Source organism: Apium graveolens, chromosome 10 (genome assembly GCF_009905375.1).
Source record: "Apium graveolens cultivar Ventura chromosome 10, ASM990537v1, whole genome shotgun sequence".
Classification (NCBI taxonomy): domain Eukaryota; kingdom Viridiplantae; phylum Streptophyta; class Magnoliopsida; order Apiales; family Apiaceae; genus Apium; species Apium graveolens.
Genome location: NC_133656.1, coordinates 233,975,028 through 233,989,821, shown reverse-complemented (window position 1 = coordinate 233,989,821; position 14,794 = coordinate 233,975,028). Strand labels below are relative to the sequence as shown.

Below are 14,794 nucleotides of genomic sequence, written 5' to 3'. Positions count from 1 at the left end.
CACTGGGCAACTAGGGAAATTGGCGGAAGTGTTTTCGCGGGATAAAATGATGGAGAGAAAAGATGAAGCGATGAAATGAAAAGAATAAAGTAATTTAGGAATTTTAACTGTGTGTAGCTATTGACAGAACTACCCCCGACAAAAATATCATTATTAATTTTATTTGACGAAGGTACACCGACCACAAAAATGGTCACAATTCACGTACACAAAATATTAGTTTTTAAAATATAATATCCAAAATGACGTGACACATACACAAAAAGTACACTCTACTCTTTCTCAAATGGGCAAGTATCAATCGGAGATAAATACATGGTTCTGAACTTAATGGCTCTAAAATACGAGTTATCTCGGAATTGCAACTGCGGTGTTTTGCTACTCCCAATTCTCTCCGTAGCTGCGCTTTGAGAGAAGCTAGGTCAAGCCCAAGCCCTGAGGTTAATAAATTAGTATATGTTTGTATAGCTTTCTTAATTCCTCCATTTTATATACAAAATTTCAATCTATTTGCTTTAATCTTCAACCCCCATAAATAATCTTTACTCAAATGTTTGATATAATAATTATGTTCTTGGTATACATATGGGCTGCTCTATTAATCTTTGATAATCATATGAATGAATTTTAAATATGTTTTTAAATATTTTTAAAATCTAAAAGGGGATAGATAAACCCTAAAATGTTAAAAATTATTAAATTAAATATATTTTTAATTCAATTTTTTAATATTTCTTTTTTTTTAGAAAAGTTTTTTAATGTTTCTTAAACCCAAAGGTGGATTATTAAACCCTAAAAATATAGTAACATTAAATAATTATTGAACCATAATTTATAAATAAAAATTTAAAAAATATTTATTAAAACATAACATTGAATAGCATTTCCGGCCACAAAACAAAATATAGTTAAAAACTTAAAATAAAATAATAATAAAAACCACCAAAACGTTAAAAACTTAAAATAAAATAATAATAAAAACCACCAAAACGTGACTTTAACTAGTGTGGTGGCCTAGTAAAAAAAGAGTTTTTTTCGAAAATATGATTTTTTTGAATTTTTTTAAGTACGATTTTTTTAATTTTAATTTGTAAAAATACGATTTTGCAACCTGCAACCTCAAATACAAACAGATGTAATCTCAGTTGAGTATTTTTTTTAGAAAAATTGCATATATGGTTGATTCAGGTTACAACCCGTAGTTTTGCAATTTTTTCAAAAAATGGTAAAATTGCAAAAAGAACTTAAAAATATTATTTTTTATTATTTCTCTAAAAAAAATGTCAAACGCCTTTTGGCTAATTTCCAAAATATCTGTTTTCAAGTATTATTTGGGATCATTTATTTAGCGAATTTTCTAGTATGTATCAAGTGGGACATGATAGGCGCGTAATCTCGCGAATTTAGTTTTTTCTAATTGATTCATGTATATTTTGAATGTTTTATGAACAACTTGTGATATTTTAGTCCATTTTTCCTACGAACAAGTATCAATTGGGGATAAATACAGGATTTTGAACTTAATGGCTCTAAAATACGGGTTATATCGGAATTGCCACTGTGGTGTTTTGCTACTCCCAATTCTCTCCATAGCTGCGCTTTGGGAGAAGCCTAGGTCAAGCCCAAGCCCTGAGGTAAATAATTATTTACAAAGTTTCAATCTTTTTTGTTTTAATCTCCAACCCACATAAATAATCACACTTTATCTTTACTCAAATGTTTGATATAATAATTATGTTCTTGATATACATATGAGCTGCTCTATTAGTATTTGATAATGATATGAATGAATGAATTTTAATCTAGCATTAGTGTTTAATTAAACTTTCTTGATTCTTGTTCATTGCAATGAAACAATTAAAACTTATGTGCTTTTACCAGTAATTGAGTAATAGTGTTAATTGTTTTTTTTTTTTGTGTTATAATGGATTTTAGCTTCTTGAAGATGCTCATACGTGCAAGACTCTATTTTTACGAAAGAATATTGGATGTTGCGAGAAGTAATGCTGTTTTGTATAGAGGTTTTGGTACTTCTATGAAACCTGTTTTTAAAGATAATAGAGAAAATGCTTTTAGAGGTGGTGGTGGAGTATCGAAAGATGATTACTTTGCGACCGTTCACCATATATCCAATGTGGTTCGTAAGGATATTTATATGGAGAGAACGCTTAATAAAATGAGTATATCTCGTGTAGTTAATTCTGAGTTGGTCTATCGTGTGCTTCGTAATTGTTGTCATAATGGAGCTGAGTCGTTTCGGTTTTTCAATTGGGTGCGCACTCAACATCCTCAGTATGACCCGACTACGCTTGAGTTTGAGGAACTTCTTAAGACCCTTGCTCGAACTCGTTGTTGGGAAACTATGTGGAAGGTTGCCCTGCAAATGAAGACACAGGAGATACCCATATCACCATCGGTTGTATCGTTTATCATTGAACAATATGGTAAACATGGTCTCATAGACCAGGCTGTTGAGCTCTTTAATCGACTAAAGAACTTCAACTGCCCCCAAACTACTGAAATATATAACTCCTTGCTATATGCCCTCTGTGAGGTCAAGAACTTCCAAGGTGCTTATGCATTGATTCGGAGAATGGTCCGAAAAGGTGGTGTCCCTGACAAAAAGACATACTCTGTTTTAGTTAATGGATGGTGCTCTGCTGGTAAGCTGAAAGAAGCTCAAGAATTCCTGGAAGAGATGAGCCAAAAAGGGTTCAACCCACCTGTCCGTGGCCGGGACCTATTGATTGATGGGTTGTTAAATGCAGGCTATATTGAATCGGCCAAAGGTTTGGTGAGGAAAATGACCAAAGAAGGTTTTGTGCCAGATGTTGCAACATTCAACTCTCTAGCAGAAGCCGTATGCAAAACTGGGGAGTTGGATTTTTGTATTGATATTTACCATGCTGTTTGTAGATTGGGGCTTTGTCCGGATATTGATACCTATAAGATTATGATCATGGCAGCTTCGAAAGCAGATAAAATTGATGACGCTATTGCGATTCTTCATAGATCTATTGAGGACGGACACAAGCCATTTCCGAGTTTGTATGCTCCTATATTGAAGGGTCTTTGTAGGAGAGGGCAGTTTGACGATGCTTTTAGCTTTTTTAGTGAAATGAAGGTGAAGGGGCATCCACCAAATCGACCAGTTTATACCATGCTGATAAAAATGTCTGTACGTGGCGGTAGATTTGTTGAGGCTGGTAATTATTTGGTAGAGATGACTGAGCTGAACTTGTCACCCTTGTCCAGAAACTTTGACATGGTTACTGATGGATTAAAGACGAGTGGGAAGCATGAACTAGCTAAGAAAATAGAGCAGTTGGAAATCTCTCTCCGAGGAATCTAAATCAGAATTTTTGTACATTTTAATTCTGGATAAACTGGATTAAAATCAATATACATTCATTCATTTTCTTTGAAAATTTCAACTTCTGCATTTTCGGTAGTACTAATCAAATCCTGGCTGTAGTTTTAGATTTTCCTCGGTGCTTACACACACTTCTAATTCATTGACAGTACAGTCTTTCTGCCTGGTATATTATTGATACTAAGTTCTCTTGCTCATTTACGAAAAATCTCAGGGATTATGAGGTACTGAAGTTTTAAAAAAGATCTTCTTTTGACTATGATTTGTCCACAGTTGAACTTTCCTTTCATTACATGTTTCATGCATTACTTCAGGTTTTCGGCTCTGCTTTCTGTATATTGCCACTGTCCACTGATTAGGTTTGATTTCTGTGTTCTTGATTATGCACCATCAGAGTGGACATCTCACAACTTAGTAGGTTGGTGATCATTTAGTAGAAAGCGGCCTAAAAATACCTTAACAAGTGATTCTCTAATTTAGAGGCTTAGCACGGGGTGCTCATCACTCATGGCACATGTTTTGCTAATATGTATCAATTAAATAAAATCTCATATGTAGCAATTAATGTTTATCAAAACAAAGTAGGTACTTTCTAATTGGACACAGAAACAAATGAAAAAATGGAAAATGATCAACTTCACTGCCTGTTGTTGCTATCATCACTGTCTGTCAGAAGTTGCCAGGCGCTTGCGCTGTTGCTATCATTTGCACTGTTCCTCCATTCACAAGGTTCACTTTCTTTGTTTTTGACTTCATCTTTCTCGTACTTATAATTTCAATGTTTTTGGAGTTAAGAAAGAAATTGTCATAGTCATCCTTATATTGGAGTAATTTAGAATTTTTCTATTTAAAGTTAAAATATTCATTGAGCTCTTTCTCTGATTCTCGTTACATACCAAAGCATGTAACAACATTTTCTTTTTGATTTGATCCTGTAGGTACTGTTGTGGTGTGGATATGTAACATTGATAATTTCACTACATTTTTTTAATTTGAAGTTTTGCTATATTCTCTTAAATGCTTTGCTATTAATCATCAATTGCTCTACGTGGAATCAGGTTCTTGATCAGTATCAATGGCAGCCTTCCAGAACCTGGAAGATCTTTAAATGTTCCAGTTTTCATATTTTCTCCTACAGTATCTGAAGAGAGATGCTACGAACCACGATTGGGGCTCTAATTTCAATTAATTTCAACAGACAACAGCTGCAGCAACAGCCGGAATTCCTCCACTTGATTCTCCATGAAGTTTCTTGAAATCCTCTTCTTCACCACTAACACTAAAATTCCCAGGATTGTCTGCATTGCATTTTTTCTGGTTAACTGTAAGCTGGTAAGCATTACTTTTTTGTGTAGTTGCTCTGGTAGGTGCTGCCATGCTGGGACTCGCTTATGTTGATTGTGTCCGATGGCCTACAGATGTTTCCTATTCTGCCTAGCTAGTAGCTTAAGGACTAAACCTAACACTTTGTTTGTTTCTATTTGCACACACAATTATCCAGAAGAACTGTTATTTTCTTGGTCTTATAAATGTAGTTATTCTTTACTGATGAGATGTATTTTACTTTCTTGTATATCCCCCCACATATTATTAACCAAGTTTGCCCAAAGGCCAAAGAGCCCCTTTTCGACTAAAGGGCTGCTGCACCAAGTTAAAATTCAATTCTTATATGCACTTGTCAATTATATCAGGATTTTGTAAATTGTCCATAGAAAACTCATGGCAAATCTATGGCCATAAATTACAAAGCAGAATAAGGCCTTTACATAAATATTGTTCCACCTGTTGATCAGAAACACATAAAAACTTGCAACCCAGTATCTGGAACTTGCTTCTGCCTCTGCTTTTCCACCATTGTGAATCACCTTGTCTGACCATTCAGGTACCTTTTGGGCCAAGTCTTAATTTCGTAATTAGAATTTTAATTTGTTGCCAAACAATTTAGCCACTATTTTCAACTTGAAAAAAAGAAGAAACCGTACTTAAACCATGATACAGCATAGCACATCTCCACAATTCGAAAAGCGTAGACAACTGTATGAAACAATATCATCGTGAATACCTGGGCCAATCTATCATCATCTAAACTACCTGACAAGTTTACTGAACTTTTAAGTAGAATATATATTCAGATATACAACGTTTAGTTTGAATATACATATAGACACCAGGTAAATCTTACTTTTGTGATAACCCCACAATAATTGTCATATATGACTAGCATGTTCTTGAATTACTGTCAAAAACCTGCAACGGTAAACATACTCATGTACATCAAGAATTCTGACATCTCAAAAAGATCTGATCGATAAATATGTATGGGCACATGTGGATGAGTTCTTTCTCGGTCCCTTGTACTTGAAGTTGATAGCTGTATAGATCCACGACTGATTCAGTGGTAGAGAAGGTGTGCCATCATAATTACCAACACTTTTCACAGAAATCAAATTTGGTCTGGTGCCAGTTCCGCAAAAAAAAATAAGGATGAAAGCATCAATCTACCCGTTACCATGGTGAAAAGATACCTAGTAAGTAATGACAATAAATGGTTTCAGCAATGATGCTGCACCACAATAAAAAAATAAAATATAGGCAGGAAGAAGAATGGGATTGTATCTTCTTACCTGGTTTCCTGAAATCAGTTTTGTTTCTTACCTAGTAAAATATTTTGGTTAGGCTTTTTGAGGTGGCAACTTTGACAATGCCCAAGCTGGTGAGTCGCTAATCCATAATCCTGTGCCTAAATCTTTGTGTTTAAAATCCGGAGCTTTTGGATTTTTCTACATAAAAAATGTACACAAGACCTTAAAATGACAAATAAGCACACTTGATGTTGATTGTATCAGCAGGCTCCATGGCCAGGTCCTGGTTTCTGCAACCATGCAATGATGAAAACGAAACAACTGCTAACATACCTTATTTAATCTGTTGTCCCACCACTTCTCCGAATTTTCAACCAGGTCCTTCCAAGTGTCATCGTCTGAATTGAGGAGAAAATTACACTATTAGATTCAACTAAAACATTTGTTAGAATGTATAGTGGACCCCGTAGGCTTATATATTTCCCTGAATGTGAAAACAATTATTATTTTGAGCAACGACATCACTTGAACAAGCCCGAAACAAAAATTATAATGTACAAGGACAACAGGTCCTTCCAAGTGTCATCGTCTGAATTGAGGAGAAAATTACACTATTGGATTCAACTAAAACATTCCTTAGAATGTATTGTGGACATCGTAAGCATATAATGTTTCCCTGAGTGTGAAAACAGTTATTATTTTGAGTAACGACATCACTTAAACAAGCCCAAAACACAAATAATAATGTAAAAGGACAATATAATTGACAAGCAATATACTCATTCCCATGACTAAATCACGTATATGCTCATACTTTTCCATCTTATAGCCTAATCCAACCTAAAACTAAGCATACTGAACCTCAACAGGTCAACGAAAAAATAGATTCATCTATATTTGCATAACCAAAAACACAGTCGTTTTAACGAAATGTTTAAGGATTTTCATGCCGCCGGGACTTTGAATCTCCAGCAAAGAGTCCCAACTGCATTTAGTGTAAAACAAATCCACTGGGATCATGTTCCATTTGAACTTGAAAGCTGGAGATCAGTCAACACTGTACCAATAGTCCAGCTAAACCTTCTATAAAAGGCTGACATGCGTTACAAAAAAAAACTAACCAAAAAAGCAGGATGTGCCAACTAGAGAACAAAGTTTTTCGGTTGCTGCTAGGGTATGCAAAGTTCTCTCTACTTTAATAAGTATCAGAAAGCAACTTCAAATAAAAGAAGCTGGACAGATTTTCAAATGTCAATCTACAAAGTAATATAAATTCATTTCCATCACCTGCTTTTTTCCCCTTCTGAAATGGAGCATTAAATTCTAGTCCTTTAAGTCCTGGCAATACCCATTCTGGAGCACTATCTAGCCATAGCGCAGCACCACTATCCTTGTGCTTGAAATCTGGGTATTTTGGTTTCACCTAGAGATTTTTTTATTTGAAAAATACGTGAGTGTAAATTTTTTAGGCATACACGATCCATACAGACACAAACATGGGAGAAATGATCACCAATCCACGGAGCTTATTTTCTCGAAAATCACGCCATTGCTTCGAATTTTTCAGAAGGTCCCTCCATGAGTTTGATATGAGATCTCCACTATTGTTTAAACTAGCTGGAATGAGAGAAGCAAAGATCAATGTCATGGTTAAAAATTAAAACACATCAACTTGAACAAACCTAGATCTTGTAGACTCAAAAGAACAAGTAACCATACCACGACCATCTTTCGAGGTTTTCTTTTCAGTTCTAAAATCAAACTTTACGCTCTCTAATTCCCTTTTGATCCAATCTGGAGTAGACTCGTTGATGTGAACTAACTTGCCATCAACCTTGTGCTCAAATGCTGGAGATTCCGAATTGACCTAGCCAGCGTTTTGAAGAATTGTGAAAGGTTTCAATTCGGAGTACATTACTCGTATTGTTTTGTGGCAAGGATTTAAGATCATTCTCCATATGCTAAATAACCGGATCAAAAAATAATAAGGATTCAGTACCTGTTTCAGCCTGATGTCCCACCACTCCTGAGGATTGGTTATGAGATCTAAGAGTGACTGGTCCAAGATTTTAAACTCCTCCGCACTTTCTCTTTTCTGGGAAGTGTTGTCACTGACACTTTCTTCTCTGTGGTAATCATCATCCCCGCTTACTTTCTTTTGGGAGGCATCATCAGCCTTAAAACTTTCTACGTTTATAAGGAAAAAAATTAGTTGAAATAAATTAACATGTTAAGTGAATAGGATTTCTCAAAACCTATGGTTATAGCATTTAACTCAACCACTGATATGTGTATTATTCATGCTTAACAGTCCTGGTGCTAAGCCAACTTCTAAATTGTAACTCTATGTCTCCATTACGATCAACTGGGCTAAACAAAAAAATATCTAATTAAGTCAAAAGTGCTGAATAGTACTCTACAAGAGTAAAAGTATTACATGAACATAAAAAATATAAATTATTCTCTCAGGTCTCAAATATGTTTGAAACTGAAGGAAAAAGTCAAGTGCTGGATAGTACTCTACAAGACTACAAGAGTAAAAGTATTCTATGAAAATAAAAAATATATATAATCCTCTCGGGTCTCAAATATGTTTGAAATTGGAGCCCAATTTTTGTCAATTAAAATTAACACACAAAATGCCAGAAACTTGGTCTGCCTTCAAATGAACTTTCCTGGGGGGAGGGGGTAGAAATGTTCTCTCAAAGATATCAGGTCACCAAAAGTTACATATAAGCAGATTTTGGACCATTCCTCAACATTTCTTATCCACAATTTCTTGAAAAATCCTGGACTTTTAAATGTCACATACCAAATGGTTTCAAGGCAACTCTTTCCCTGGAAATGAAATCCCTCTCTCGTCCATTAAAAATATTTAGAAAAACTCGGATCTTGAAAATGAAGTTTCTTCTTTTAAATGATATTTCTCACAATCAACTTTGTCCATAGCAAGTATAGTAAGTCAAAAAGGTAATAAAGTCTCCTCGGGGAGTTTTTAATAGAGACGGCAATTTCGTACAAGACACGAAAATTACGGTTTTGGGTTGACCTTTTCGGCACTCGAACACGAAATTACACGGATGAATTTAGTGTCGGTTTTGGGTTTAGCCTTGAGTACACGACAAGAAACGAAAGTACACAAAATAAATAAATATTTATATAAATTTATTAAAAACTAGATGAACATATATCTTAAAGTAATACTCCCTCCATCTCTTTGATTTGTTAACATTTGAAATAAAGTGTTCGGCACGCATTTTAAGGCTCCTATCTACTATAGCTACATAAATTATTTTTAAAAAAATCTTTTGAATAAATATTCAATGTTTAAATTTTTATCCAAAAAAAGAAAATTTTCAAAATAAGTTATACAACTATACTAGATAAGAGCCTTAAAATACGTGTCGGACACTTCATTTCAAATGTTAACAACTCAAAGGAACGGAGGGAGTATTTTACATATATAATATTTACAAAAGATAAATACAAAATAGATTCAAATTTAAATTTCACAAGATTTGACCACACTTGATTCTTTATGACTTATTGACTTCAAACTCAACTAGTAACAACTTAACATTCAAGTAATTTTTAATTTTTCTTATTTATATTTTTAATTTAAAATTACATGAAACGCGACAAGAAATGTACACAAAATGAAGGTACACGAACATAAAGCGAATCCTTAATGGGTCGGATTTGGGTTAGGCATTCATGACACGAAACACGAAAGTACACGAAACGAACGAATTGTCAACTCTAGTTTTTAAGGTTGTCTTTCACCCTATATTAATCTTTGGTATTTTTATAAAAAAAAGTTGCCTGCCACAGTCAATAGGTTTTTTCCAACTTCAAAAAAATTCAAGATAAACAAAGCTGCTTAGCAGCAGAATAACAACTTTCTGGATTTGACTCCAACTTATAGAATCTTAATCAAATCACTTACCGTAAGTAACTATCCACTTGCTGCTATTAATAGTATTAGTCTCACAAGAATAGTGTTATTGCTACTACTTAATTTAATTCTACAAATGATTCATTAAGAAAAGGTTTAAACTAAGAACTTTAAACAGACTTCAAAATTACCTAGAGGAACCAAAATTTTGCGATCACTAAAGTTTTTCTTCCATGAAGAACCTTCCACAAAGTTGACATTATGCACCATAACCTGTATGATAAATTCATGGTCAGATATCATTAATAGCAATCATACAAAAAGGGTAATGACTGAATCTGAAATAATGCATTAACTGCTTTATTTATGTCAAGTCAGTCATAACCGGTGTTACATAGTAAGGGGTTCGGTTCGAAACGTGGTACGGAAACGGATACGCGGGACTTTGGATGAACCCGGTACGATGGAACGCTCGGGGACGGTGGAACGCTTGGGTACAATGGAACACATTGATACGACATTTAGTAAATTTAATTATTATTATACTATAATATGAATATCAAAGTTAAATCTAAGTTGCAATACTAAAGGTTCGCAAAATGGGGCTCCGTCCCGCGTTCCTTGTATCACTGGTCACATAACCTGCTGAAAACCGCTAAAACTCAGGTAGGTAGAAGGTACTTTTTTGAGTAACTTATTTTAATTTTAAAATTATATTTGACGAAAGTTAATATCATCATCCAAATATATAATTTAGATATTATTTTGTCCGAACAGATAATAACTTGAATCTAGAATGTTAATTTCTCCTTTTAAGTAATTTAATCCACAAGTAACTTTTAAAAGTACAGTCAAACGGACTCTTGGCCAACCTTATATAGTCAGAAATGGGTGGAGTTGAGAACTTCGAGAATTCTCTGACGGAACAGATGGAGTTAAAAACTGCAAGAATTCTCTTACAATTACCTAGGGTTTACTACTGTGATCAGACAATGCCACTCAGATATTACCTGCAAACTTGATTGCTCACATTTCAAAGCAGGCGGTGGGGAATCCGCACTGAGTTGTCCGTCTATATACACATAATCTTCCTCCTTCAGATGAGAAGCAGCAACATGTGCCAAATCGCCTTGAAATATTAGTGGAATCCTGATTATAAATATAACATATTATAGAAATTAGAAATCAATATTATAATTAAGGAAAAATTAAAAAAATAATATAGAATGATGAGATAATTCAACATTATGGCCAGACGATAGTTCCCACTTCCTACTTCCTATTGTCATTGGTAAAGAACATTATTTACTTTTGGGAACAGGAACAGACAATAATCTATTTACTATTTTATATAAATTGAGAAGACCTCAGTGGTATCCACAGTCCCAGATCGAGTATATTTAAACTGTATAGATAATTTTGACTAGCCTTGCAAAACAGTTACTGATAATTCAAGCTTTTATTCCATATTAAAAAAAGAACATAAACAACTTGGCCTGTTTAGTCCACGAGCAAAGTGAAAAGATCATTAATCGTAATTTAAATATTGCACAGACTCAACTATACACGTTCAACCTACATGTTTCATGTGTGCCAAGCAAACTAAAAATAGAGAGTGACCTAGAGTAGGTAAGACAGTAGAAAAATATATATAGATTGAACTCAAACAATATCATGACGCTATTTGAAGTTGCTCAGTTAGCACGAAGGTGATAAAATATTGTGTGTTGATGGTTGAGATTAGTACACGGTAGTGATAAAAGTGAGTGCTTTCTTTTCTTTTTCTTTTTGCTAAATAAAATTAGTTCTTACTTCTTCCATTTGGCAGCATAGAAAATCTAATCCAATTAGAAGAATTCTGTAGTTTGAACAATAATAATAAAGTAGGAAAAGATAGAAATCTTTTTTCAATTTTCTTGCTTCAATCCACAAACAAAACCATATAACGCGTGCTCAAAGAATTGAATCTAGAGTAACATCATAATTCATAATAGCCAATTTTTCTCATGTCCAAGATTGTATACATTCCTCCAAAAATGTAGTAAACCTTTTTCAACGTAATACTCCTTCTACATAAAGCATCATCGACCAAAAAACAAAAGAGCAAAGTGCGCCAAAAACCACTCATATTAGTTAGTAATACACTCTATCTCTGTCTGCGTGAACGTAAATATAAACAATCTTATCTTACAAACTCAGCATATTTGAGATTGACAATATAAATATACAAAACTGAGTTGTAATAAAATGAAACATCAGATATATCTTTTACACAAATACGATTCACCTAGTCTGTGGACTAAGGCTCCAGCTCCAGTTTTTTGACAGAAAAAACTTTCCTTATTTTCCGGCTTTTGTTTAGTATGAGGAAATATTTAAAGATCTATGATTTCAACAGCTTTGTTTGATTTCAGTAAATACTTCCATTCCTGTGTACATTTGATTTTGTATTTGCTAAATTTTATTTTTGCACAGGAGAAGAAAATGTTATGATTTTAAAGAAATGACCTTCACCTTTTCAAAATAGGAGAATAATTTTCAATTCCAAATAACTTCTCACCATCCTCATAATTTTTCTAATTATAGTTGAAACTTAAAATATAAAATTAACTTGATTTTCCTCAAACCAAACAAATGCAGCAAACCTGGAAAACTACAAACTATTTCCGAACTTCAGAAAATCAATCAAACATTTTTCGTGAAACAAACACGTACATTCTTACATTTACAAACAAACAATAAATAAATAACTACAAGAAAAAGCAAAAACGAAAATAAACCTCAAAGAAATCGAGCCCTTCTTCTCCTGAGAAATAACAGTAGCAGCCCAACTCTTCCCACCCGAAACCTCGAAAAACTCAACCGGAGCCTCAACTCTCCCAATCAACTTAACCAAATTCGACACTTTCTTTTGCCATGGAATCTCGGTTGGCCTAGTAAAGCTCGAATCTTTCTTATCAAAACCTGATTTTGAGACCAATTTATCAAAAGGGTCATCAGATTTGGGGGTTTTAGAGGTGGGTTTCTGATGGGTGCCCCAGAGAGTCATTGTGGTGGAGAATGAACGAGATATTATAGTGGGGTATTTGTATGAAATTAGATATGGGGTTTTAGAGGTGGAGAAGAGAAGCTTAGAGGAGATTGAACGAGTGCTGGTGGCTATGAAATTCATGGTGGATGGGGAAGTTATCACCATGGAGAGATTGGAGAAGTGTGGGGGTTTAGAGAGACGAGAACCAGGGTTTTAGGTTATGAGGACGAAAATTGAAGAGTAAAGTTTTTGTATTTTTTGTTCCGAATTTTGTTATTTTAATTTTCATTGAACGGAAAAAAAATGGATTTGAACAATTTTATTTTTGTTCTTTCTTTATAATTTTTTTAAAAAAAAATTGGTTATATTTTTGGTTTGCCTCCCGGTAATCGGTCAAAACTCGATTCGACTCGAGCATGACTTTCTTGATTGTCATATACTCCCTCTCTTTTTAAATAATTATCGTTTGATTTTTCAACACACATTTTAGAAGTTTTGACCACCTAGTTAAAATTATTGTTTTAATTTATTTTTTTGTGAATTAAAGTATTGGATTGATATTTTTATTTGTAAAAAAAAATTAAAAATGATAATTTTAACTAAGTGGTCAAAACTCCTAAATATGTATGCCAAAAAATCAAACGATATTTATTTATAAACAGATGGTGTATAAACATCAAGGTTGTGCTCGCGTTATCCTGAGACGAGTATCCTATTATTGTTGTTGACGAAGTTGTTGTCTATGTTTTGGGCGAGACATCTTTCAGCGTTAAATAATTTTGGCATAAATTGTAATATCTCGTATTTTCAGAAATTATTAATTATTATTATTTAAGTGTTTTGTGTTATTTTTTAAAGTGGGAGGAATAAAATTATAGATATTTTATTCTCGTGTGATAAATTGGTGTATTTTACTGGATTAATGTTCTAATTGATATTTTTCTATCGATATTAGTCATTCGTGTGAAAGTATTTAATTATTTTTATTATTTCAAAATTTTATCTGAAAGCCGATCGTTTTATCAATATCGGTAAATTGAGTCATTTTACAATTTTAGGCATCGAGTGGGTATTTTATCCACGTCAAAAGTATATTTGGTATTTTATCTGGGTTCACTCTCGTAGCGGGTGAATTGCGAAAACATGTAAATATAGTATTTAACCGATATTTTCCTACGTGATAAATGAATTATTATATGTTTATTATTATTTAAAATACTGATGTCCATGATTTAACATGCGGTAGAATTGTATATGGTCCCGTAAGGACCAGCATATTTTTCGGGTAATTGTTACGTATTTAAAATACATTTATATGAAATTATACATGATTTGACGTGTGCTAAATTATGTTTATTACGTGTTATCTATTTTGTCTCGTTCGACGTGTAGTGCATATTTTATGTGTGTTTTCAGGCTTTACTGTTAATTTAGGAAAGGTTTTGGTTTCTTAATAGTTATCGAACTGGGCCCTACCAGAACGTCAAAACCCATAAAATTTTTATTTTTATTTTTATAAAATCGTGGGACTTTCAAATATTTATATTTTCATTTTTCTGGAAATATCATAATTTTGGGGAATTTTGACATAATCTTTGTATTTATTTGATAATAATATTTTCCCCGATAATTATTAAATTTGGGGTAGTTAATTTTACTAAATGATATAATTAGGCCCTAAATAATTTTTGGGGTATTTTGTGTAATTATAAATAGATTTTTAATTACTAATAATTTTATAAAAAAAATCGATTAAAATGTAAATTCTCTCCAAAATTAGGATTTTTGTTCTTGAGTTATTCTGGGAATTGATCCATGATTTGGAGATGATCTGAGATGGAAAACCTGTCGTATTTGTAGTCAAATTGATTTGCTCTTCAAGCTCTATCAGATTCTTACATCGAATCCTTAAT

General features: G+C 33.3%; 2 protein-coding genes across 5 annotated transcripts; one reads left to right on the top strand and one right to left on the bottom strand.

Annotated features, from left to right (window-relative positions):
- The first annotated feature begins 1,383 nt into the window (after window positions 1–1,383).
- LOC141690010 (uncharacterized) lies at window positions 1,384–4,684 on the top strand. The gene is made up of 2 exons (XM_074494571.1): window positions 1,384–1,634; window positions 1,936–4,684. Exon 2 carries the CDS (start codon window positions 1,946–1,948, stop codon window positions 3,350–3,352), a length of 1,407 nt encoding a protein of 468 aa, XP_074350672.1. The 5' UTR covers window positions 1,384–1,634; window positions 1,936–1,945; the 3' UTR covers window positions 3,353–4,684.
- Window positions 4,685–5,424: 740 nt separating this feature from the next.
- LOC141690011 (protein OSB2, chloroplastic-like) lies at window positions 5,425–13,130 on the bottom strand. Of its 4 annotated transcripts, none has more exons than XM_074494574.1 (10): window positions 12,631–13,129; window positions 10,861–10,999; window positions 10,042–10,123; window positions 7,955–8,142; window positions 7,675–7,822; window positions 7,469–7,572; window positions 7,243–7,378; window positions 6,289–6,353; window positions 5,998–6,153; window positions 5,425–5,898 (listed from the first exon to the last, which is right to left on the bottom strand). In XM_074494574.1, exons 1-9 carry the CDS (start codon window positions 13,044–13,046, stop codon window positions 6,046–6,048), a joined length of 1,386 nt encoding a protein of 461 aa, XP_074350675.1. In that variant the 5' UTR covers window positions 13,047–13,129; the 3' UTR covers window positions 5,425–5,898; window positions 5,998–6,045. The 4 variants fall into 4 exon arrangements, with proteins under 4 accessions (XP_074350675.1, XP_074350676.1, XP_074350674.1 ...); XM_074494575.1 differs by having other exon boundaries at window positions 5,425–5,827; window positions 6,029–6,153; XM_074494573.1 differs by having other exon boundaries at window positions 6,029–6,153; window positions 12,631–13,128.
- Window positions 13,131–14,794: the final 1,664 nt, after the last annotated feature.